Consider the following 27222-nt stretch of genomic DNA (forward strand, 5'->3'; position numbering starts at 1 on the left):
AAGACTTTGATTTAGACTAGAGAGAAAGTGGAGAGAATGACCAATTTAGAGAAATTTTCAGCTTCCACATGCCGCTTATTCATATCGTAATTGTGTCCTTCTCTGGTAGACGAGAATTCTAGATTGTAATACCTGTCTCTGGGGATTGTATGTTCATCACTAGTAAGCAGTAAGCTGGTTCAAGAAACAAATTTTGAGCTCCAGAGCACCTGCCCTGGGTGATACACACAACACACGTGAATAGCAAAGAGGTGGCAACAACGTGGCTCTGGTGCCACCAATCTGTCTACATGTATCCATGCTAGACCCTGATAAAAGATTACAACACTCTCTTGCTAACCCCCAAACAGCCCAGAATGTTTTCGAGACAACACTCCCCCTGTCCCTGGCATAGCGCTTTTATACGTTTGTTCAAGAAACGTTTACCAACAGCTTCTATCTGGTTCTAGAGGAACAGGGATGAGGCTGAAGCAGAATCCCTTTCCCAGCGAGAGAGGTGCAGTGGGGAGGCAGACAAGTTCAAGATTCCCATAGGGCGGCATATATTCCATAGACAGGAACTCAGTATATGCGAAAGGAAATGGGGACTCTTTGTGGTCATTCATTCTTATAAATCTTCTTTGGATTTTATGTCCCACCATAGAATCTGTCCCTTCTAACAAAGGAGAAGCTCAGCCATAATAGCTTTCTCTAACTTTGGTGATAAACAAACCTCTATCGACGCTTTCAATGATCAGGTTCATGCAGTTAGTATAAGCAAGCAAACACACGAACGGTTTTTGATAATCAGTGAATAGACACAATAATAATAATGAGCAGCTTTGGTGTATCCTCTCATTCATTTGTTCAACAATAATCATGGAGTGATTACTGTGTGCATAGTTCGCACTATGGATAATGTAAGACTGAACAGGCAAGATTTGGCAGAACTTCCTGCCCTCAAGGGGATTGCATTCTAGTAGGAAATAAGGTTGACCCTGGAACAACATTGGTTTGAACTGCATGGGTCCACTTTGCGAATTTCTTTTTCTAGTGCATCAAATTTCCTGCTCAGGAATATTGAGAGTGGTTTATATTTGAAAAATAAACCTGAATCTTCTTTCACTTGGAGATTCTCCTCTTATATATTTCAAGAACTAACCTTCAGGGTGATACCTTCTCAGTGACTTAGACAATAATAATTTTATAACTAGAAAAGTTTTTGGTACACTTATTAGATAATCATCAAGTAATATTCACTAACTGGACAAAACATTTTTAACTAGACCTAAAGAATCTCATATTTTGGTTCTTATAAACCAAGTTGTAAAGATTTTGAAACATAATCAATTAACAAAACAGAAAATGTCACTGGATATGAAATACAAATTGTAAGCAATAATGATTTAATAATTACATGATCAATTTGCTATTAAATATTTATATAAAATATAAAATGCATGAAAAACACTTAGGGTTACATACCTTTGCTATCATTTTTCTCCATTTCTTTTAGTGCTTGAACAAACGTCATCTGACTTTCGGTGAGAGGCCAACTGTTATACAACACCAAACACTGTATAATGTACTTGTTAACCTGTGAAATAAAATGTAATGTTTAAGCACAAACGATAAGAATAAACATAGTATAAATCTAATAATTTATTATTTTAAGCACATAAGTGCATATTTTTCTGGATCGCATAATCATAATTTGATTAAATGCTATCATATGTTCTCCAAATTTTGTAATGCCACAGTCTATAAAGTTTATCCTCACCTCCCCACCAACACCCACCATTTTATAACCTACTATCAATAATTTTTGCATTCCTGTTTAAAAATGAAACTTATTTACTTTACATTTGTTACTTATCAGTTTTGGAATCAGGATTCCATGAATCTCTTAAAAACAATTAGGAAGTTTGTATTGTTTTTCTGTTTTCTAGAACAATTTATTCCTTAAAAGTCTATTAGATCTATCTGGTGAAGTCAGTGGGGCCTGTGACTTTTGGAAAGTAAAACTTTGATTATCATTTCAGTTGTATTATTCTTTATTATTATGATTTCATATTTTGTATTTTTCTGCTGAAGCAGCTTTGACAATCCTCTCCCACCCCAGGAACTTGTTATGCCTTTTGCCCTAAGTTTTAAATTCACTAGCATAGAGTTGTATAATAGTTTACGTTTTTGTTGTTGTTGTTGTTTTCAAAACCTGTTGCTTGCAGCTATATCTCCACCTAGTTTTAGTTCTGGATTTGGTTTATTTTCTTTTATTTTTCTTTTTTACGAGAAGCATGTTCACTTATTATTTTTTATATTAGAGAGAGAGAGAGAGAGGGAAAGAGAGCACGAGTAGGGGAGGGGCAGAGGGATGGAGAGAGAGAATCTGCAGGCTCCAGGATCCAAGCTGTTAGCACAGAGCCCCACGCGGAGCTCGAACTCACTAGCAGTGAGCTCCTGACCTGAGCCGAAGTGGGATGCCTAACTGACTGAGCCACCCAGGCGCCCTGCATGTTCACTTATTAATCTTAAAAAAGCTTAGGGTTCATGAATCTTGCTAAATTTTGTTTCCCATTTTATTAATTTCTACCCTCGTTTTCATTAAAACTTTTTCTTCCTTTTTCTTTGAGTTATTCTTTGGCTCTTTTTCTAACTCTTTTGTTTTGCTAGCTTAGCTCATTTGTTTTGAATCATTCATGCTTCCTGATGAATTAATCTAAAAATGAACATTCTACTGAATGCTGCTTTAGATGTAGCTATAAATTTTGATTTGTATTTTCTAGTTGTTACTGAGTTCTTTGTATTCATGGTTTCTTTTGTGATGTTCTTTGTAACTAAAGAACTATTTAGCATATTTTACTTTGTTTCCACATTTATGGGATTTTAGACTGTTATTTACTGATTTCTATATTTTTGCGCTATGTTAAGATAACACCTATATAATATAGTTTGGTTTTTATTGAGGCTTTCTTTCTCAATAGGCTATGAAAAGTATATTCTCAGTGTATTCAGGGAAGTGTTCTATATAAATGTCTCAAGAATTAAGCTTATGCTTAAATCTTCAAAAAAAAATTTTTTTTTTTTTTAATCTTTTTCAACGTTTTTTAATTTATTTTTGGGACAGAGAGAGACAGAGCATGAACGGGGGAGGGGCAGAGAGAGAGGGAGACACAGAATCGGAAACAGGCTCCAGGCTCCGAGCCATCAGCCCAGAGCCCGACGCGGGGCTCGAACTCACGGACCGCGAGATCGTGACCTGGCTGAAGGCCCTAAAATTTTTAATGTTTATTTATTTTTAAGAGATGGAGAGGGGCGCCTGGGTGGCGCAGTCGGTTAAGCGTCCGACTTCAGCCAGGTCACGATCTCGCGGTCCGTGAGTTCGAGCCCCGCGTCGGGCTCTGGGCTGATGGCTCGGAGCCTGGAGCCTGTTTCCGATTCTGTGTCTCCCTCTCTCTCTGCCCCTCCCCCGTTCATGCTCTGTCTCTCTCTGTCCCAAAAATAAATTAAAAAAAAAAAAAAAAAAAAATTTAAGAGATGGAGAGACAGAGTGTGAGTAGGGAAGGGATAGAGAGAGAGGGAGACACAGAATCCGAAGCAGGCTCCAGGCTCTGAGCTGTCAGCACAGAGCCTGATGCGGGGCTCAAACCCACAAACCTTGAGATCATGACCTAAGCCAAACTCGGACGCCCAACCTACTGACTTACCCAGGCACCCTTTATGCTTAAATTTTCAAATCCTAGGGATCATATATATTCTTTGAGCTCGGTCTGTTGGTTTCTGAGAGTTGCATATTCAAGTCTTCAACTGTTAATTAACTTTATTTTTCTCTGTAGTTCTAAATAGTTTTTGCTTTTAATTCATTGAGTCTTGACAGGTTATACTATATGTTAGTCATGGTCATTTTTAATTGTTATGTTCTTCCTTTTATTTTTATACAATATCCTTCATGAATTCTATGCACTGAGATATTAATGTATCATCACACTTCTTTCGGTTCAACTTTAAACTTTCTGTGCCATTTTGTTTAAAAGTGTCACTTTTAGATTATTTATAGTTGGATCTTAATATTTAATCTGACTTTAGTTTTCTATTCTTTTATTGATTAATAATTTGGTTTTGTTTATTGTAATTAGTCAGATCAAGATTTATTTCTGGTCATTTATTTATTTATTTATTTTATTTTATTTCATTTCCAATGGATAGATCATGTTTTCTTCTGTTGCTTTAAATTACATGAATTGTCATATATATATAGTCATATTAATTGTTATATATATATATATATATATATATATATATATACACACATTTTTTTTTTACCTTAAGGCACATGCAAATTAGAATTTATTAATATAAGACCTTTTCCGGGGCGCCTGGGTGGCTCAGTTGGTTACGTGTCTGACTTTGGCTCAGGTCATGATCTCGCCGTTTGTGAGTTCAAGCCCTGTGTTGGGCTCTATGCTGACAGCTCGGAGCCTGGAGCCTGCTTCAGATTCTGTGTCTCCCTCTCTCTCTGCCCCTCCCCTGCTCATGCTCTGTCTCTCTCTGTCTCTCAGTAATAATAAATAAACATTAAAAAAATTTTTTTAAATATATAAGACCTTTTCTGTAATTATAGAGCCTCCCAATTCATATGTAACATGATATTTTTAGATCTACATTATAGGGTTAGTGTACATATTAAATTTGCTATATATTTTAAAATCTCTGCACAGAGAAACTATTAAATAATGTCTTATTCCTTAATTCTGTTTATACGGGTGGCATTACACTGGTGGGATTGCATATAGAAAGAATCACATACAATTCATTGACAGTTTTTAGGAAGAGAAGTCTTGTAATTTTTGTCAGATTTTTAGAAGCAATACAATTCATTGAATGATTCTCTTAAATGTCAAGATACCTGCTGTGGCATGCTAGCATTTTCTTCTATGGCGGGCATACTGATAGGTTCCTCGTCCAAAATAGGCTGACCAGTGTCTACTGTTGTTGCACTTACAGTTCGACCCTTATAGGATTTCTGACTTCCCTGGGTGGATTTCTTCTTAGTGTACAATTCTTGCTCCTTCTTGGATGAAGTCTGCACTGCAAGAATCTGCTTGCTAGCTGAATGGAGAAATACCACACTTAAGTGAAAATGTGTGAGATGCATAGTTATGACTGTTATTTAGGTATATCCTTTTATAAGACACTCAGAGGACAGGTAAATTTGTTTTGTTTTAATAAGATAAAAAAGCAACATCACTGGCTTTGGAAATATTCTGGTCTTAAACAAATTTACCATAGTAGCATGTGATTTGCATACAGCAATGCATATTCTGAGCCACCACTGATTATATTAATTATGGTATATCATCAACAAAACTGAGCCTTACACAGTCGTATGAAATAAAATATTTTACTATCCCTAGTCCATAATACTTCCCCAAAGACCCAGTTTCTTAGATTGTAAATTTTGTAGAAAATTACAAATTTTATCTTAATCTTACAGCATGAGTACTGGTAAAGATCTTGTTCCCGAAAATTATATGACATATATTGAGATTCTTTAAAATTCCCAGGAGATAACGCAAAACCTGAAGAGGCCTATATTTAAGATTTTGTTACAGGGTCACTTCCAAGCCTTCTACATCTTTGCAATGGAGTTTATTCCTTCCTTAGTACAGTAGAATGTTTGCTTACAGAATAAATATCACAGTCTGTCATATCTTATTTCACTACAAATATCATGTACACACACACACATTTCTTTTTCTTTTCTTTCCTTTTTTTTTTTTTTTTTTTGCAGGCAATTTTGACAGGGATACTCTAGAAATACAGGTCATAAAGAATTCATAAATGAATATGCTTCCAAGAGGAGCAACTGAAAACATTTAGAAAGAAAAAGGAATTTCAATGTCTACTTACATAATAAATAAATACAAATTAATAGCATCCCTTTAAAATTAATGCCCCATTTGAAATCTAAATAAAGAAAATATCTAACTCACAATAACAACTCTATCAATATCTATGGGGAAATTTTTAAATCTGTGAAATATAAAATAAGTCATGGATAAATGGAAAAAATAGCTTTTTACTTGCATATGAATTCAAACAACAAAGTTATCTGTTCTCAAATTAATCAATCTACATATTCAAAGGCAATCAGAAGGAAAATGATAGATTTTTACATTGTTTGAGGGGAGTTTGAAAAAACTGTATTGAAGTTCATCTAGAAATACAAATGTGAAAATGGAAGTATCTTGTAAAAGAAGAACAATTTTGGATAGTGGCTATAACTTTGGATTAATTTCTGAATTCTGTCCCAATTATCCTTCTACTCCATTTCTATTCCCTTCTTTGCCACATGTAAACTCATAAAATTATTTTTCAAATGTTTGTGTGTAATTCTCTTGGAATAGTAATTTTTGAAGTGAAATAATGATAAACCATATGACAAACCAGAAACAGTGTTTGACTCCACTAACTTCAATCAAAGGGATTTGGAGAGGAATGTTGGGGTTAACTAGTTGTTTAAAGAGAAAACAGGAGGCCACAAATACTATAGGAGAGTTGCACATAAGTGCCTGCTGACATTTTAGAATTAGGATATCCCTGCGTGAACACAACTATGAAATCTGTGTTGAGTGGAATAGAGTGAAGAAAACAGAACCAATTTAAAGAGTAGGAGCTTCATTCAGACTAGCAAAACTTAATGGTACTCTGATGGTCTTCATGTACCAGAAGGAAGATATAAATGGCGTGCAGGCCAATTTGAATGAAAAGCCACACACAGTAATGTGAACTGAGTACTGAAAACAACTCTGGGTATATTTAGGGATAAAGGTCAAATAATGGCAGAAAAGGAAACAGGATCAAAAGAATTGCTTAATTTGTAATTTTACTCAAGTTCAGCCTTACTAATCTAATATGGTACATTTCCCACTTAAAAAAATAAATAAATAGAGCCCTGCTTTGGGTGCATCTATTTTAAAAAAGAGAGAAAAGAAAAAAATATATAAATATTAGGTAGAACATAGGTAAAAAGTTCTTTTTAGTAATTTGCTTCTATACTTAAGATAATCAACACAAGCACTATTGGGAATGAGAGTTCAGGAAGGATGCTGGCTATAAATTGTTATGTAAAGGTCAACTATAAGATATAATCAGTTATTTAAAAAAAAGACACAATGGCAGTATTCAGGAAAAGCACAAGGGATTTCTTCTTCTCTTTATAATTTTCTGTCTCAAAATTTTCTACATTGGGCAATGTATTATTTTTATGGTCAGAATCAAGTTACTAAAATAACTGAATATGTAACTCAGTATCTCTGTTTTCCATTATTTCAGAAATAATTTTATTTTATTAATTAATAGTTCTTGTGACTATTACATTGAAAGTAATAGCTTCAAAACTTCTGTTAATTTTAATACATAAGAGTATTTTCTGAAAAGAATGAATGAGGGATACAAGAACAGTGAAAAAATCTTTCAAAATAATATTTTAATTATTTCAATTAAATATTTATATATTCATATTAAATATGAAATATTTATATATTTCAATTATAATATTGTAATTCTTAGAATTATAACAATTTGTTGATCTTCAGAGACTAATTTGACACACAAATGCAATCGTTTTTTAAAATATTTTACTGTAATATCAGGTTTTACAGATTTAAATATTTATTTACTATTTTCTCTTAAATAAATCATTTTAAAATCAGTTATGTAAACATAAATATCTACTTATGGATCTAAATAACAAATTTAAAAAGCCACACTTACACTGGGAGCTCACAACTTTTTCACTCCCCAAGAAGTTAATTGCTGGGATTATAGCCTGGCCTTTCCCAATGGAGCTGACAATAGTTTCCTCATTTTCTAAGACCTGTAGCTTGATGAATGCATCTGATTTGGACGTCCGTACGTGCACTGTAACAGGATGTGGTGAAGCAACTTTAACTGAATACCTATAAGGAAAAACATTTGACTTGTAAGCACTTTATTGATCTTCCCTTAAGTCAGTAAAAGAAACTGTAATTAGCTGATATGAAAATCTAAAAGTAAAACCATTTTGTAAAATTGACCCAAAACCTAGAAATATTATCGCTATTATAGACTTTGACAAAAGATCTCAATACGCTATGGTAAAATGAAATAGGTGTAGGACATTCATTATCATCAACTCCAAACAGGAAATGCAACTTTTTGTTTGTATATGATAAACACTTATAAAACATGATAGATCTGCAAACTACTGACACATCAAATCTTTCCATTATACCCTCCTCTCCAGTCGAACAACAGGCAGCATCCTTCAAAACCCCACTCTTTACCATGTTTTCTTTGACACATAAAAATACAGAGAAATCAAAATTAGTACCCAACGTCTATACTCTTGACCATACAGGCTGGGAATCTTACAAAAAGATGGAATGTGTAGTATATTGCCATCCCAACCCCTCCCTTAATGCAACTGAAGAGGTTTTTGTTTTATCTTGTTTTTATTTTTCTTATTTTAGGTAAATCCTCATAAATAGGTGAATCCCCTATAAACTTTCAATTTCTCTATAAATTTTGCTTTTCTGTGTATCCTCTTTTTTTGTATCTTAAATCTCCTTTTTTTTAAATTTATTTATTTTATTTATTTTGAGAGAGAGAGAGAGAGAGAGAGAGGAGAGTGCGTTTTGTTGCCTTTAAGGTGAAATGGAAATCTCTTGCCTGATGAGGCCCCTCAGGGAAGGGTGCTGCTAACTTCTCTGGCCTTACTGCTTGCCATCACCCCCTAGAACTCCACTTTGCAAACAAGTATCTTCAATTCCCTAAAAAGGTCACACACTTCTTAATTCCTGAATTTTCACATATGCTCATGAAGCAGTTCCCTCCTCAACTTCCCCCAACTCTGCTTGATAGCTTTAGGACCAGCTTCTAGGATGAATTTAGGTATTGGGTTAAATATCACTTCTTAGTCTATTAGTGGCCCTGCAATGTGATACAGTGGTTTCCCATCAGAGTAGTTAAAATGTCTTATCATAGGGGCGCCTGGGTGGCTCAGTCGATTGGGCTTTCCAACTTCGGCTCAGGTCATGATCTCACTGCTGGTGGGTTCGAACCCCGCATTGGGCTCTGTGCTGACAGCTTGGAGCCTCGAGCTTGCTTCGGATTCTGTGTCTCCCCCTCTCTCTGCCCCTCCCATGCTCATGCTCTGTCTCTCTCTGTCTCTCAATAGTGAATAAATGTTAAAAAAAATTTCAAAAATATGTCACAATTATTTTTTAATTGCTGGAATGTTTTCCTCCCACTTCTTTCCTTTATTCCCTTGCTTTCTAATAGCCAGTGTGCAGACATATGACAAAAGGCAGATGGATTAAAAAGAGAGTTTTGCCCCTTCTATTACCTACAGTTCATATGTTTTCTGTTAGTATTTTTTCTAAACTTTTACCTACATGTGAAATACATAAAGAAACATAAAAACAAAAAATACGCTTGGGGTATACTCTATATATCGTTCTGTAATTTAATTTTATTACTGATTATTTTACATTACAAAATGTATGCATGTTTCTTAAAAGAAAAAAAAAAAGTTCTAAAATACACATAAATAAAGGGGCACCTGGGTGGCTCAGTTGGTTAAGCGTCCGACTTTGGCTCAGGTCATGATCTCACGTCTCATGAGTTTGAGCCCTGCATCTGGCTCTGTGCTGACAGCTCAGAGCCTGGAGCCTGCTTCAGACTGTGTCTCCCTCTCTCTCTGCCCCTCCCTAGCTCGCACTCTCTCTCTCTCTCTCAAAAATAAATAAATATTTAAAAAGTTTTTTTTTAACAAATAACTAAAGATTAGAGGGAAAAGTAGCCAGAATACAGTAAATTATATTTGTGCATATATTGTCAAATAGACTCAGGTGTTTCTTTAGAAGACAAATTTACCAATACATATAGAATCTTTAAAACATATAGTCTCTTTAAAATAATAAATAGATAATAATAATTTACTTTAATATTTACAATAAAATGTGCCTATCATACCTCTATTAATAGTGTAGAAAATTTAGAAATGGGAAATTTGTAATAAAAACAAAAATAACCAAAGTAAATTGTTGCATATTCATACAAATGATTACTATGTAATCAAGAGTTTATAAAAAGTTTCAATGGCACTGGGAAGTGTGCACACTGTAAAGTGAAGTAAAAAGGTCAGATTATAGGGTGGCTTTGTGGACTGAGTGTCTGACTTCAGCTCAGGCCATGACCTCACAGTTCATGAGTTCCAGCCCCGTATTGGGCTCTCTGTTGTCAGTGCAGAGCCCTCTTTGTATCCTCTGTCCTCCTCACTCTCTGCCCCTCCTCCACTTACCCTCTCTCTCAAAAATGAATAAACATTTATTTTAAAAAGTCAGGTTACAAAATTTTAATTATGTTATGATCTTAATAATGATAAACTGTGATTAGAATAAAACACTACACAAAAATACAATAGAATACTAACAGCGATTGCTTCTAGGTTGTTTGATTACAGGTGACCTTTACTTCCCTTTTTTTTAAGTTTATGTATTTATTTTTTGAGAGAGAGAGCACATGCAGGGGAGGAGCAGAGAGAGAGGAAGAGAGACAATCTCAAGTAGGCTCTGTGCTGTCAGCGTGGAGCCCAACACGGACAGGGCTTGAGCCCATGAACTGTGAGATCATGACCTGAGCCAAAACAGAGTCAGACACTAAACCAACTGAGCCATCCAGGCGCCCTATTTCCTTAATAATATATTTATATGTTAAAAAATTTAACCGTGGTCAAGCCCAGAGCCCCGTGTATCTAGAGGCTTAACCTCTCTGGCCACAGTCACTGAAGGACAACATGTCAGCACCCATCTGGTGGCCAAAAAAATGCCAATTTCAGGTATTTCCTTCTTGCCATATACTATATATTACATATAATACATATAATATACCTGAATAAAATTTTCTTGTCGTTGGGTATGTAGTAATCCCTGATTTCCTTTATGGTGAAGGTATTGTTTGGAGAGTCTCGAGATAGGCATGGGAGTGGGTTATAAGAACCAATGAGGCGCAGTTTCCAACGTGAGGACGATACATATGTGTCACCAGTAAATGCTTCAGCCACGAACGTGTAGCCTTTCTAGAGAAAGAGAATTAGACAGAAGTAAGTCATACCATTACTAGTCTCTCAAATGTACACCATAGGGTTTCCTAGTACTAAAATGCTTTATTATGTTGATAAATGTAAAGATCCCAAGATCTCTTGATAAACAAAAATTACTAGCATTAGGTTTTGAAATCCCTTTTAGAAAGTCCCATCTTACAAGTTTCCAGAGAAAATGAGGAACTCTAACACTTCTGTTTATGCGGATCCCAATCTATAACACAAAGTGCGTAACCCTGGGAGAGGATTGCTATGTTTTCCTCCAATTCTTTTAATGCTCCTTTAGGCAGATTTTTATCATCACATCATCCTAGAGTATCCCAGTAACCTCTTACTTGATTTCCCTGTTTTTTTAAATACAAGATGAGAAAAGCAAGAGTGCTCAGGGAAATGTAGTTCCCTTGCAATGTCAATTGGCAGATAAAGCTATCAAGTTAATAGCAGATATGGTTCCAGGGATCCCACATGTGAGTATGGGGATGAGCTCTTCAGGTTGTGGAAAAGAAGCAGCTGAGAAACCTGGGATGATGTCATAGTGGGTAATAACTTGGTTCCACATAATTGGCTATCCATCGGCCCAAAATGCCAGTGAAGCAACAGCATGATATCATAATGAGATACAAAAGTTCAAAGCAATTCTGAGTTTATAATTCCAGACACTTCTTTTTTTTTTTAATTTTTTAATGTTTATTTATTTTTGATAGAGAGGGAGAGTGTGAGTGGGGGAGGGCAGAGAGAGAGGGAGACACAGAATCCTAAGCAGGCTCCAGGCTCTGAGCTGTCTGCACAGAGTCTGACTCAAGGCTTGAACTCTCGAACTATGAGATCATGACCTGAGCTGAAGTTGGATGCTCAACTGACTGAGCCACTCAGGAGCCCCAAGACACTTCTAATAAGGAAGAAAAATATAGATTTGCATTCCAGTTGATTCTGATGCAAAGAATTCAACACATTGCCATAAACATCTAGGAATATTAACCAGAATTATAATACTCGTAATGAGATGAGAATCACTACACCAATAAAAACTTTTTGACATTATACTGGGGCAAGGAAATAAGGGAAGATGTACACAGATTTATTGCTCTTTTCATTATTATTTGAGTTTGTGGTACTAATGCATTAAAGAAACAGAATAAAATTACATGACTCTGATTTTGTGTTTGCCTAGGCTCAGAGAATAATTTTAAGAGGGAAAATAAAGAGTTATAAAATGGTAGGATACATATTGGTAAGTGAAAGTCTAAAGCTAAACCAGTGATAGGGTTTTAAGAGAGAACCTGACTGTTCTAAACTACTTCAAGACTCCTGAATGACAGTAACATAATATTTAAATATTTGCAAAAGACACATATAATAAAGGACTGTTATCCAAAATATACAAAACCCCTTAAAACTCAACAATAAGAAAACAACCTGGTTAAAAAAATTTTAACAGACATCTCGCCAAAGAAGATACACAGATGGCAAATAAACCTACAAAAAGATTCTCCACATCGCATGTTATCAGAGAAACTCAACCAACCATGAGATACCACTACATACATATTAGAATAGTGAAGATCCACAACACTGAAAACACCAAATGTTGATGAGGATACAGAGCAACAGAAAGTCTCATTCATTGCCAGTGGGAATAAAAAATGGTACAGACACTCTGAAGGATAATTTGGTGATTTCTTATAAAACCACACATATTCTCATTATTCAGTCCAGCAATAGTGCTCCTTGGTATTTACCCAGAGGAGTCGAAAAATTATGTCTGTACAAAAACCTGCACACAGATGTATGTAGGTGCTTTAGCCATGGCTGCCATAACTTGGAAGCAGCAAAAATGTCCTTCAGTAGGTGAATCAATAAACTTTGATACATGCGGACAATGGAATATTATTATTACAAAGAAATGGGCTATTAAGTCATAAAAAGACAGGGACAAAATTTAAATGCGTGTTTTTAAGTGAAAGAAGCCAATCTGAAAGGGTTACATACTATAAGATTCCAACTTTATGACATTCTGGAAAAAGTAAATCCCCACAGAAAAAAGATCAGGGATTGCAAGCGGGTGGGAGAAGGAGAATACATAGTGGATCACAGAGGATTTTTATGGCTGTGAAAACCCTCTTTATGATGCCGTAATGATGGCTACATGTTATTTTATATTTGTCCAAACCCAAAGAATGTACAGCACCATCAGTGAACCATAATGTATAAACTATGGACTCTGGGAGATTATGATGTGTCAATGTAGGATGATCAATGTAATAAATGTGGCACTCTGGTGGGGCACGTTGATAATGGGGGAGGCTATGCATGTGGGGGGGGCAGGGCGATTATGAGAAATCTCTGTACTTGCCTCTCTATTTTGCTGTGAACCTAAAACGCCTATTTATTGTTAATATAACATGCAATGAAGTCTTAAAAATTTTTTAATCTTATTTTTTTTAATCCCTAAAACAACTCAAAAGAGCTATTCAGTTTTTTATGGAGTTAGTATTTTTTAAAATTTATTGTTCATTCCCATACACCAGTATTCATGTCTTAATTTGTGCAAAATACTGCAAAGAATCATAGGCTGAAATGAACTTTCAAAGTCAATTACAGCCATAGTTCAAAAAGAAAGACGAAAAGGTTCAAAGTTATCCGGCTGAAGAATGAAGAATCAGGGGAAAAAAAAAGTCCCAACTTGCAGCGTAGGTATGTACTGCCTTTTGTTATCCTTCCCTCTTAGAGGAGATAACCCAAAACACAAAGATGAGATTCAAACAGAGAGGCAACATGATTTGAGCGATCATCAGATTAGGATCTACCATCTGGCAGAAATAAAGTGTCAAGTGCTTTTTAAGGAATCTGTGTATCCCTATAAAAGACTGGGGGTGGTAGGTAAGGAGTGGCCACGTAATCACAAATCTTCTGAAATATTTAGGGATAGAGTAAAAACCCAGAGGAAATGAGGCAACCAGCTGATTTGATCAAATAACAGGACTAAATGAACCCTTCAACTCCATTTCCATTTTAAGAGTTTGTATGATTTTATGATTTTAATAAGAATTTCCAATGCTTTCCTTTTGTCATACCTTCTTTGGAGAGAAGACAAAAAGAGAGCTGAGAGGTGAATGTTCTAGCAGTCACGTTAAATACCTCAGGTTGTCAAATAAATGGGACTTCGAGAAAAAAAGACCAGGACCCTTATTCCTCTTTTAAGCAGATTGAAAGCACATGTGCTCTACCTTCTCCTGGAATCTTGCAAGGCACTGGCTTCTCACTGTCACTGTATCATAGGAGGAGAATACATTTTGCACCTACCTTATTCTTTGTATAATGATAAGGCACCACTTTTTGGAACACTTTCGGCACTTGTTCCATTGTGTCATTGTTAACAACGTGGAGCGTGCAGACTGGAAGCGTGGTATATACTTTGGGAAGCAAAATCATATCTTGAGGAAACAAAAATGTTTCTCTGTAATTACAAAAGCATAAACTTTCTCTTGACATGAATCATACAGAAAGTTTGAAATTAGGTTTGATTTCAAGAAATAAAAAAGTAAGTGTAAAGTTTCAAATAACTAGAAAGTATACATATTGGTTTCTTAATTATTAATATACTTTGTCATATAAATGAAAACCCTTTAAAAATCTCATTTTGTAAGTTATTTGTGACTTTTACCTAGTAATATTACTTGAAAATGAAATTATTTCTTTCTATATAGAAAGCACTTGCATTTATTATATTTTTTTTCATACACATAAAAATTTCTAATAATTAACTTCACATTCTTCATATTTCATTTAAAGAAACATGGGGGGCGCCTGGGTGGCTCAGTCGGTTAAGCGGCCGACTTCGGCTCAGGTCACGATCTTGCACTCTGTGAGTTCGAGCCCCGCGTCGGGCTCTGTGCTGACAGCTCAGAGCCTGGAGCCTGTTTCAGATTCTGTGTCTCCCTCTCTCTCTGACCCTTCCCCGTTCATGCTCTGTCTCTCCCTGTCTCAAAAATAAATAAACGTTAAAAAAAAATTTTTTTTTAAATAAAAAAAAAATAAAGAAACATGGATAAAAATTCCTATAATATCTCAGTAATGTATAGCAGGTGGGGAAGAAGTGCTAACTTGTGAAAGTAAGCTAAAAGTTTGTAGTTTCACTACTACCATGAATAAAACTACACATATGAATACTGCATGCCTTTAAAGGTGACATCATATGACAATTTATGATAACCTCACCTGAATACTATAAACCAACTATTTGGTGGCTGGTCTGCATATGTCACAGTATAGTCGGCAAAAGCAATCTTAGTTTCTTCATCTTGATAGCACGGATAAGATTCAACAGACTTGCACTTGCTTTTAAACATTAGTCTAGAAATGTAAAAATAATTTAAGTTGCAATGGCCAAGACAACTTCTAAAATAAACTTTATGTACAAAAAAATAAATAGGCAAGACAACATAAAAGACCAGTCTATTGTTGGCTGGATTGAGTCCTTAGTCAAAGGCTGAGGGATCATGGTGCATGGCTCCCAGGTAGGGGACTCCCATTCCAGATCAACCATGAAAGATGTCTCTCAAAGATCTCTAAAATTATCCGAAGTTCTTAATCAAAGGAGAACTTAATTCATGATTGAGAAAGTAATTAAAGGAAATCAGCACCAAAACTCAAACTATAAGGGTAGGAAAATGAGAAATAGGCAAAGTTGCAGTAAAACTGGGTGGAGGCCACTGAAGGTCTGAAATTGACATAGGGAATCAATACAGAATGTAGTTTAAAGTAAGGCATGGATTTGTAAAAAAAACGAATAAAACAAACAAAAAAACCCACTAAAGACATGAACAAGGAAAGAATGTCAGAGTTTTCCTTCTACATGATTTCTGGCCCATAAGGGAATGGTGTGTGCAACTGGCTAAAACAATTACGGGTAGAGATTTCTCTGTTTCCTCCTGGAAGGCTGTGGCTTATCTCAGAACAGGATGAGAGTGATGTGAAAGATCTTCTGTGTTCTTATCCTCCCACTCTGCCAGGAACTGGATCTAGCTTCAGTAGCACAAGGAATCTAGGGTCTTTGGAATAATGTCGATGGAATTTGCTGGGATGGAAGCCATCATGGCCATAGAAAATGGTTCTGTGTTAGAGGTCAAGACAGAGCCAGAGGTGTTCTTGCCTTCCAGAAGGCATGGCTTAACTGTACTGTCAGTGAGAAGCAAAGCCATGAGAGTCTTATGGGGCATAGGACCCACATGTTCCATTCGATCATTGGTCTTTGATGATGGGAGAAAATTGACAGATTTATCCTTGGGGGAGCTGTAAGCCTTTGAGGGAGTCATGAGAACTAAGATTGACACATATCCTGGTTTGCCTGGGGCAGTCCTGATGTATGCTCATAATCCTGGCATAATTATTAATAGTGCTCCTTCTGTCCCTTTTGGAAAAGTGTCCCAGTTCAAATGATAAATACCCTGACCACCCTAACTAGGAACTATGATGTGATGGTCTTTCAATGCAGAGCACCACTACCAATCCCATGGGAACTGGCCTAACCCAAATGTGGGTGTTGGCTGAGCCAAAGCAGCCACTAAGCAGGCGACCTCGGGAACTGTAATGGGAGCAGCCACCATTCTAAGGTAAGGGAAGGATTTAGAGGCATTCCAGTTACTATTCCCATCATACATTTCACACTTTTTCATAAGCCTCACGATATTCTAGTGCATATAGGGCCATCAAAATCCTGATATACTATATAGAATATCTTGAATGACCCAGAGAACTGACCCAGAGAAATATTCCCAAAAGACTTGAAAGATTTTAACTTTGCATCCTAGTACAGAAAGAAAGTTATACCCATAAACTGAGCCTTGCCCAAAGTTCACTTGGGGAAGTTCTGCCCCTTAAGATCTGGGAATTTAAGGCTAGGCTGCAGGACCTCAAAGTTCCCATTCAGTAGTAATAATAAAGCAGTATTTACAATTGCTAATGTTCTGTAATGACTCAATCTGTAGCTTGTGGTAAGTACTTTTCCTGTGTTACCTTAATTTATCTTTACATCCTTATGAAGGAATAGTACTGGGAGGTACATATTGTTTTCCTTATATTAAAATTGTTATGTCCCTATATTAAATATTATTAATAAAATTTTAACTTTAGAAAGAATAAGAGACTTACCCCAGGGTACACATCTGATAATTAGTAGAGCTGCAGTTAGTATAGGTCTTATGCTGAAAGATGGGCTTTTGACCAAATAAGAGAATCCAGCTAGGGTGAGGAGGTAGCTTTGGATGCTCCCCTATTTACATTTGAAGATCAGTCAGCCATGTCAGTTTCATCCATCCAATAGATGTGGGTCTAGAACTCAAACTATTGAAAGAGCATGGCCCCTGTATTGGATGATCACTGAATTTCTAAGAAATGCTCTTGGCTATGGTGGAAAGAGCACCTGGAGAGGAACAGTGGCCCCCCTGATATAGTTCTGCCTATGTTTCAAAGACACCTACACCTCAAATACACCAGCTCCCTAACAGGGGAGCTCATAGTTTTGACACTTCGTTTACATGGAAACTATATGTAATTTCTGGCCCAGAGATCTTCCCCAGAATGCAAAGGCAGGTTAGAGAAGAAGGGTTGTGCTCTTTCTTTGTGTCCGCTCAGCTGGAATCTCAGGCAAAAGGGTTGCCCTTTTAGAAAACACATTCTGGACCAAGAGTTAGTCAAGCTGGATGATCAGCTATCGGCAGCATCTGTGAGCCAGGATTACGGTGAGGTGAGTGAGACTCACTTTCAGGGTGAGGCAAATACTATAAAGATTTGGATTTCCTCTGTGTTTAACATTTTGATATTTGGTCCACTGTGCAATTTTGTTTCACTATCTTTAGGTTATTCAAAATGTTTATATATTTTCATATGTAATTTTCTATTTGTCTCTTACTTACAAACAGAAATCTAATTGTTATTTTATATCGACCTTGTCTCTGACAACTTTTCTTAATTCTTTCATTAATTCTAATAATTTTTCTGCAGATTTTAAAAAACATCCTACATATACAATTCTGTCATCTGTAAACAGTGGTGGTTTTATTTTTTTCCCTTCAGATACCAATGACTTTTATTTTGCTTTATTGCCATTTTGCCTTTCTCAGAATTATGCCAGGTTTATCGTGAATGGACGTAGTCAGGCAGAAGTTTTTGTCTCATTTCTTTCTAAACTTAAGAAAAAGCTGTCAAAATTCTACCACTAGTCATGTTTGTAGTAAGTTTTGAAAATACTGGATACCAATAACATATTAGTGAAAGACTTCTCTAGTCCAAGTTTTCTAAAAACAAAAAAAAATTAATTTTCAGTTTGTGTTAAATCCTATCACATGTTTTTTTTTGGAACCTATCCGCAGGACCAAAATGATTTGTTCCTTTTCCCTGTTAATGCAATGAATTAAAATGAAAACTTTTCTAATGTTAAGTCACCATTATATGTCTGGGAATAGGAGACCCACTTGATTATAAGGTATTATCCTTTTTTATTTAATTCCAATGTTCATTTGCTAATATTTTATTACATATTTTTGCACCTACTCAAAAAGGTGATTAGATGGCAATTTCAAGAGGGTGATTGGTTTGCAATTTCATTTTGATTCTGCCCTTGGTGAATTTTTTAAATCAAGATTATGAATTGGTTAATGTTTCCTCCCTTTCTGTTCTTCAGAAGATTTGTGAGATTAATCTTATTTCTTCTTAAAATCACTGGTTGGTTCATTAGCATATTACTAGAAAGGATACTATGTATCCCTTCCCCTGTTAGAGCTTCATCTAAAGTATTACTCACACCATTTCGACAGTAATGCTATAACATTAGAACTCTTTAACACCTTTTACCCACCTTCTACATTTTTCATTGCTAAGGTCATGAAATTTACTCCTATATATAGCTATTTGTTGATTGCCCTTTGAAGCTAATGCGCATTATTTTTCTGGCTCTTTGAAGGGTTTTCTTTTGGCCTCTGTTTTTGAGTTTTACTACTGTGAGTCTAGGTGTGCTTTTCTTTGCATCCTTTCTGCATGGAGTTTGCATGCAGTCTCCCAAAAACATGAGTTGATGTGTTTTACCTGTTTGGGAAAGGCCTCAGTCATCATCTTTTTGCATTCTGGGGCTATAATTACAGTATCAGACGTTCTGAGCATACTCCACATGTCCCTTGTGCTCTTTTCTTATTTCCCACTCACTTTCCCCTATGCTTCAGTTTGGATACTTTTCTATTGATCTGTCTCCAAGTTCAAGTTCACCAATGTCTTCTTCTGTTCTGACAAATCTGCTGTTAAACCCACCAATAATATTTTTTTTAAGTTTATTTATTTATTTTGAAAGGAGAGGGAGGAAGAGGGGTAGAGAAAGGGAGGAAGAGAGAATCCCATGCAGGCCCTGCACTGTCAGTGCTGAGCCTGATACAGGGCTCGATCTTATGAAATGTGAGATCATGACCTGAGCAAAAATCAACAGGTGGACTCTTAATCGACTGAGCCACCCTGGTGCCCCAACCCACTAATATGTTTTTAATATTAGTTGTTAAAATCTTCATTTTTATAATTTCTATTTGACTGTGCTTTATTAATCTAAACGTTTGATCTATTTTCTCCTATTCTTTATTTTCTTTGGCATTTCAATTATAGTTAACTTTTGAGATTTTCTTTGCTAACTCCAACATCACCAGAAGGTCTACTTCTTTATGTGTGTGTGTGTGTAAATTTTATATATATATATATATAAATTTATATATATATATAATATATGTATATATTATATATATAAATTTATATATATATAATATTATATATATATAAATTTATATATATATTATATATATATATAAATTTATATATATATAAAATTATATATATATATAATTTATAATTTCTCTTAGTTCTGTTCAGATTATCTTGTCTCTCAAATATAGTTTGTGGCTATAGTACAGTTTAGCTAAGGCTCAGTCTACTTCTGGTTTACGTGTGTTTTTAGAGTGTTGCCCTCCAGACATTTCAAATGACAATTGTAATTGTTTTCTGGAATCCCCTCCCCCAGCAACTCTGACCTTGATCATCTCAGCACCACAAGACTTGAAGAAACTTTGCTCAAGAGAGCAGAGGCTTTCTGCCTAGAATTTAGTCAAGAATAATTGAGACAAACCAAAAATAGTAAGTAGCATAGAAATGTTTCAGACAAAATATTGTGGAAATTTGGAAGCAGTGGTGTGTTAATAGGGGAACTCACTGAACATAGTCGCATTTGAATAGGAATTTACAGGACACAAAGATTCTGTAATAAGAAAATCCATTTACCGCTTTACCTTAAGAGAGAAATTGCATACTGTTCTATATTCAGCTCCAATATAGCCCAAACTCTTTGAAGCATATCTGCAACGCTGGTATTTTCCTTTGTGTCTAAAAATAATTAAAAATTAAAATAATTAAAAAATAAAAGCTGTAAGATGCCTGAAAGATCATCCTGTTCAAAAACCCTCCTTTTACCAACAAAGAAGTTGAAATTCATAAGGTGTTGTCCAAAGCCATAGGATTTATTAGCAGCAAAATCATGTTTAAAATATAAACCTATAAACTTCCTCAGCGACAGCTCTGCTCACTGTTTTATGCTGTTTCACTTCATCTTTAGGGCAAAAATCATGAAGTGTTCTTTGATCTAATTGAGATTCTCATCAAAGAGTTTTATATCAGGAGATCTTTTATCACACCAAAAGTTCCTTATGAAAGCTCTTATGTCAGAAAAAAATAATTCAACCATTTTTCTAAAAATAAATAAATAAAACAGTGGATAATGGGATCCCACTAAAGCTCCATCCCATAACCCACATTGGTTTAGAAGTAGGTGATTTGGCAAGAAAAATGGAAATCCATAGTAAATGGCTCAAATTTAACATGCCAGAACCTGACTTTTTCCCTAAATTATCCTAATTTCCTTCATAGTACTTAAAAGTATCTGAAATTGATGTCTTAATATAGTTACTTTCCTATTGTATGCCTACCCCAACTAGAACACAATATTCATCAAAGCAGAAACTCTGTCAGTTTAACTGACTTGAATAAGGTCAGAATTTAGAACAGTGCTGTGTGCCCAAGTCATTCAATAAACATCCACTGAGTGAAAGCAATGCAAATATGATTAAAACATTAAATTGCTCAAGTTTCTGTCTCTAAAAAGAGAAAGAAAATCATTGTTTGAATGTAATTTTTACAACATAGGTGGACAACAAAATGTATATTTTACTATATGTTTAATTTGATACTTTTATCTTTACTTTTCTCTAATAGAATAATATCAAAACCAAGCAACAGTATATTTTTTCATCACACAACTACACAATGTAGGTTTTTTTTTAATGTTTCTTTATTTATTTATGCCTGTTTGCACACATGAGCAGGGAAGGGGCAGAGAGAGAGAGAGGGAGACAGAGAATCCGAAACAGCCTCAGCACTGTCTCCACACTGTCAGCACAGAGCCCATATGGGGCTCGAACCCACAAACTGTGAGATCATGACCTGAGCCAAAGTTGGACGCTTAAACCGACTGAGTCACCCAGGTGCCCCTACAATGTGGTTTATTTGTTTATTTGTGTATCTGCAGTTTTCACTGCTGATGTGAACATTTTGATCATTCTCATTAAATACTTCAAATAGAGACACTTTATAACAAAATGTTTCAATATATTCAAAGAATTAATTCTATTGGGCGTAAGACTTTTCTCATGGGAGTGTCAACAAAAATTGCAGGAAAAAATGGTTAAATATGATTTTTACCTCTGCAATGCTGTATTTTAGGCTGATAAAAAGTTAAAATTAAATAAATGTTTTCACAAAAATAGTTTATTATATATACGTAAATAATTTGATTCAATAGAATACAGTTCAAATGCATTCTGCGCTTTCTAGGTATATGTCACATGGATACAGGAAAGCTTATTTCATCCAATTCATTCATTTACTCATTCATTCATTTGTTTCTTTGAAAAATGGTCTGCAAATGTAAACACATCCATGACTTAGTTGAAGCTGACTGCTGTAGTAGCATTCTACTAGGCATTGGAGATGTACAGAGAAAGAGTTGTTTTAAAGAGCTCATAACGGACTGGGAAAGCATAACTGATCATTCATGCACTCATTCATTCTTTGAGCACGTATTTGTGGTGTGCTTACTCTGCCAGCCATGGTGCCAAATTCTGGAAACAAGAGAGTGAATGAGCTGACATGCATTCTGATCTCAAGGTATTTCAGTATTTACAAAATTAAAAAGAATTAGCCAAGTCATAAAGAAGGAGAACTCCAAAATGCTTTTCATTAACACACAAATATCCATTCTTGCATACACAAGTTCATTTTATGAATGATAGAAAAACTATACCTGGTGTTCTAGCTTTCATAAGTAATCTGACATAAGTCCCTCTCCACATGGCTTGAATTTTAATCGCTGCTGCTACGTCCTCAGGAGAATATTCTTTATCACTTATGGGTACAGAATATTTCACGTCTACCCATTCCACTGGTCAAGAGAAAAACAAACTCTGGACTGAGGGTTAGATTTAATCCCATCCCAAATTTTCCGTGCCTTTAACTGCTAAAGTCCCCTGGCATAGAAAGTGCCACAATGAGAAGTTTGTCTTCATATTTAATACTGTGCTCTGCACATTGTCCTTTCTTAGAATGTAAAGTTTCTGGAGAAGAAAAACACTAAATACTGACACCTGAGTGAGCCACTCACTGTTCATTCTTCTGTGGAAGCAGTGAGAGGTTTCTTTCAAAATTTAAAGGAAGTGTTAAAATTGCATGGGGGGAGCCAGGAAAGGAGGGTTGAGGCTGTGAGCTTGGGGACACATGGCAGCTCCTTGGGGCCCATGGGCTTCCCAGAGCATGGCTTAAATTCTCTGCCTGTCAGTATAGACAGTCTGCCCACATCACAAAAACTTGGTGCTTTTCTCAAATCATTCATCTTATATAAGGCTAGAAATTCTTTTGTCAAACAAATATCTAAAATTATTCAGTACCTAAAGAGGCCTCTTCCATGGAGGAATCAAGTAACTCTAAATCCAGAACCAAAGCACGAAAGGCAAACTTAAAATTGGGAGGAGGTTTTGTTAGTTGAGTTTTTTTCATTAAGCGCCATAAAGAAATATGAAAAACCTGAAAAAGATAAAATACATTAGTACATTTTTTTTTAAGCCAAGAAAATGCTATGACCTAGCCAGAGAGGCTCTAAAGAACTTTAGATACTCTAAAAATAAAAAAATACATATTTTTTCAAAAGTACACTATAACAGAAGACTTCCAAATGTCATTCACTCAGTAAGAGCTCAAAATTATGTATCATCTATTTCATTTTCTTAAAATTTTTTTAAAGTAATCTCTATACCCAATGTGGAGCTTGAACCCTTACCCTGAGATCAAGAGTCACATGCTCCACTGACTAAGCCAGCCAGGTGTCCCTCATCTGACTGTTTCTAATTTCATAAAACTTAATCACTACAACAATGTTTATAATGTATGCTCAATCAAAATATAACAGGTTGAAGAGATAGAGTGTAAGATGAAAAATATGGCCCTTGTTTTTCAGCAAGTTAAATACAATATTTCATTGGTTCTATAACACCATTTGCTATAAGGCACACTATGGTTTCATGTGCTACCAAAGAAGAAAACATGCTGTTTAGAATTTTTATCACTTTCTTATGTCTATCTAAGAGTATTTACTTCTTATTGAAAAAGCTTTTTTAGATTTACTTACACAGAGCTTTTTCATCATATATCACACTTAAACATACATGAAAAAACGAAATAATCTACATAAGTTGGTTAAGTATTCTGAAGACATTCATATTCAAACTCTTGTAAATCACTTTTTGAAAGTACTTAACGTTTGTGTTTTCCTACATGATTTTGTATTGTTCGTTGCTTTTATCTTGATATACTGAGGGATTCCATTTATCCAGTCATGCCACTAAGAATAATAAGCAAGCCCCAGCAGATTGTTGCTGGCTTACTTTTAGCTATTTATTTGTCCGTAGGGAGTAATGTGCTTGGTGGATTATATAATACACCTGGGGCACTGTTTAAGGTGGCTTTTATTGAGGTACTCCCCTCCCTCTCTCTCTTTCCCTGTGCCCTGGGGGGGGCTCAGTCTGGTGTGGAGAAAATCTTTCTCCTTTCATGTTTCTTTGAGAGGCTCAATAATATCATTTAATTCTCTTCCCCCAAGGATCAGGCTTTTGTCAAACAATACACACATTTCTTCCGAAGTGGTGACAATATGAACCCTTATGAACAAGTCCATGTGTATGCGGAGAATTCTGAAAGCCACCTGGCCAGCAGTGATTGTAAGGAACCACCAATTATAAGACACACTGTGATTTCCTCCCGATGTTGAAGTGTGAAAAGAAACGTACATCTTTGAATTGGTGAAACACAGTGACCTTCAAAGGCATATGACTATTGTACTTCCTGCTTCGTCTATATTTTCTGACCACGCCTCACCCCTCCCCATATATTGAGAGACAGGGACCTGATGTTACAATCTGTGTTTGCAGCTGCCCCATTAGCTGACAATGGTGGGCAAGCCTGCAGGCAATCGTCTAACCCAAGCTAAGCAAATCAGTGTTACTCTGGCTGACTAATTTGAAATCAGGATGAAGACATTCTAAACTGGTCTCATATGGAAAAGTGATATAAATCAGGAGCCAGTTTTTCCAGGATATGCACTTAGGGATAGAGACACCATGTGGATAAGAGAAAACAAAATGAAGAAGGTAAGTTGTAAGGGCTGTCTATCCCCTCTTTTAAGTTCCTCACTGAGTCATTCCTATCAAGAAGATTTCCCTGTATCTTTTTCATAAATTAACACATCCCACTACTTGTTATGACTTAAATGAGTTAGATGTGTTTTCTGTGATATGCTAATAAAATGTCCTAAATATTTCAACATGTAATGTAAAAATAAGAAAAATACACAGTTATGCTAATACTCCTCCTCTCTGTTACATTTGAGCGAGCAGAGTCTCTGATCATGTTGGGAGTTCTACAGGATATTACTCTGTGCTACCTGTGGGCAGAAAGGGGCCATTATTGTGACTTCCTGATTAAGACACAGGCATGCTAGAGAGTAGAGAATAAACACTGCACAAATTCATGGATCCACTACATCAGTGGAGATTTAGGGATCCAGAGGATGAGACTTCCTGAGACATCCCCAGTAAGGTAAAGGATAAGAACCTGCAACAAAGAAAGAGGCCAGTACTTGATGGTCCTCTCTGGAGTGGTGCTAGAACATTCTGCTTTAGGGAATATTATTCCATTGCATGTACTGAGGGCTTAGAAGGCCATAAACTTTGATAGGGATCTAAAGAAAGAGAAGGAACTGTAGGAGATGTGAGCATCCCACGGAAATACAGATGACCTGGCCCATTTCTGTCTTAAACATGCTAATGAAAGACCTATCAAGTAATACACTGATATTATTTTCTAGTGAGAGAGTCCTTATCTATGGGACACTTACAGAATGCTGTACCTGATCTATCTGGAATTGTTTATGGTAGACAAATTTGGAATGTATTGATTTATGGGACATGACTCTGAAAACAATGTCACATTAACTATGTAATATCATGATCTCATGGTTCATGAGTTCAAGCCCCGTGTCGGGCTCTGTGCTGACAGCTCAGAGCCTGGAGCCTGCTTCGGAATCTGTGTCTCCCTCTCTCTCTGCCCCTCCTCCACTCGTGCTCTGTCTCTCAAAAATAAATAAACATTAAAAAGAAAAAAAAAGAAACGTTTTTTTTAAAAATATAAAAATGTTTCATTATCAAGATGTGTAAACGATGCATGCACAAAGTTTCCTTACATATCAGATCTGACCTAGCAACAACAGGCTCATGAATGAGTAATATTGATGGCAGGGATAGGAACTATGAATGGTTCCAATAGTTTGAGCTCTTTTTCACCCATGCTTAGCTGTCTAACCTGCTGGTAGCAGAAACTTTAATGTGGTATCATCCTCTGGGGATTCCAGTCAGCCACTTGGTGGCAAGTTTATTCCAGTGGGCTTCTGTCAAGGGTAGTGATTGTCCTTACTAGAATTGACACCTACTTCAATGATGAGTTTGCTTTGTCTTTCCTTGGTGCCTCTGTCACCATTAACCAAGGGAAATTACAGAAAATCTGATTTACAAGCATTGGATCCAGCCTAACATCCCCTTGGACCAAGGGTCGCATTTTACAGAGAAGAGTTAACCACTGAGAAATGTCTGGGACTCAATGCCCTAATATATACCATAGGAAGAGTGGATAAGATTCCTGGTAAAGTGGAATGGCATATAAAAGCCTCAGCTAAGAAGCCAGCCTGGAGATGATACCTTGCAGAACTGACACAGTATCCTCCAGGGCACGGTATAGATGAGCAGGACCAAAGACTAACATAGTGCTATATCTGTAAAAGCTAACATATGCAGGCCTGGGATTCAAAATTGGAAGTAGGATTGGCCTCTCTCACCATTATTTCCAGTGGCCCATTTGCAATTATTAATGTTCTCTGTCCCAACAGGTAGTCTGCTAAATTGGAGAACCTAATTCCGAGGGATGGATGGCAAGGAATGTTTCCATCAGGGAACATGGTATGATTTGCAATAAACCTAAATCATGATACACGCTTTCTTGCTTTGTGCTCCTCATCCTGATATACAAATAGGGATAAAGGAACTAATATAATAGGGTGGAGGAAGAATTTACCCTGATTGTCATGAAGTACTAGGGTTTCTGCTGCATAATGAGGACAGGAAGAATTATGTCTGAATTTGTCTTGATATTTTTTTTAAATTTTTTAATGTGTACTCATTTTTGAGAGATGGAGTACGAGCTGGGGTGGGGCAGAGAGAGAGGGAGACACAGAATCCCAAGCAGGCTCCAGGCTCTGAGCTGTCAGCACAGAGCCTGATGCAGGGCTAGAGCTCATGAACCGTGAGATCACGACCTGAGACGAAGTTGGCCGCTTTAACTGACTGAGCCACCCAGGCATCCCTGTCGTGATACATCTTGGTGCTTCCACAGTGAATGATTAGTCACAGCCTGAAAAG

The 27222-nt window shown here is 36.1% G+C and overlaps 1 protein-coding gene across 4 annotated transcripts in view; it reads right to left on the reverse strand.

Annotated features, from left to right (window-relative positions):
- Window positions 1-27222, reverse strand: part of ADGB (androglobin) — a 162577-nt gene that overhangs the window by 31202 nt on the left and 104153 nt on the right. For 3 of the 4 annotated variants that reach the window (XM_019425029.2, XM_019425028.2, XM_019425031.2), the window contains 9 exons: window positions 23149-23284; window positions 22509-22646; window positions 20443-20536; window positions 15344-15478; window positions 14429-14582; window positions 10914-11101; window positions 7756-7940; window positions 4886-5088; window positions 1465-1576 (listed from right to left, as the gene is read on the reverse strand). In XM_019425029.2, the coding sequence (XP_019280574.2) occupies window positions 1465-1576; window positions 4886-5088; window positions 7756-7940; window positions 10914-11101; window positions 14429-14582; window positions 15344-15478; window positions 20443-20536; window positions 22509-22646; window positions 23149-23284 (1345 nt within the window). The remainder of the gene's footprint in view (window positions 1-1464; window positions 1577-4885; window positions 5089-7755; window positions 7941-10913; window positions 11102-14428; window positions 14583-15343; window positions 15479-20442; window positions 20537-22508; window positions 22647-23148; window positions 23285-27222) is intronic. The other variant, XM_019425030.2, reaches the window with a different exon arrangement.

This window comes from Panthera pardus, unplaced genomic scaffold (assembly GCF_024362965.1).
Source record: "Panthera pardus isolate Hobbes unplaced genomic scaffold, ASM2436296v1 HiC_scaffold_17, whole genome shotgun sequence".
NCBI classification, from domain to species: domain Eukaryota; kingdom Metazoa; phylum Chordata; class Mammalia; order Carnivora; family Felidae; genus Panthera; species Panthera pardus.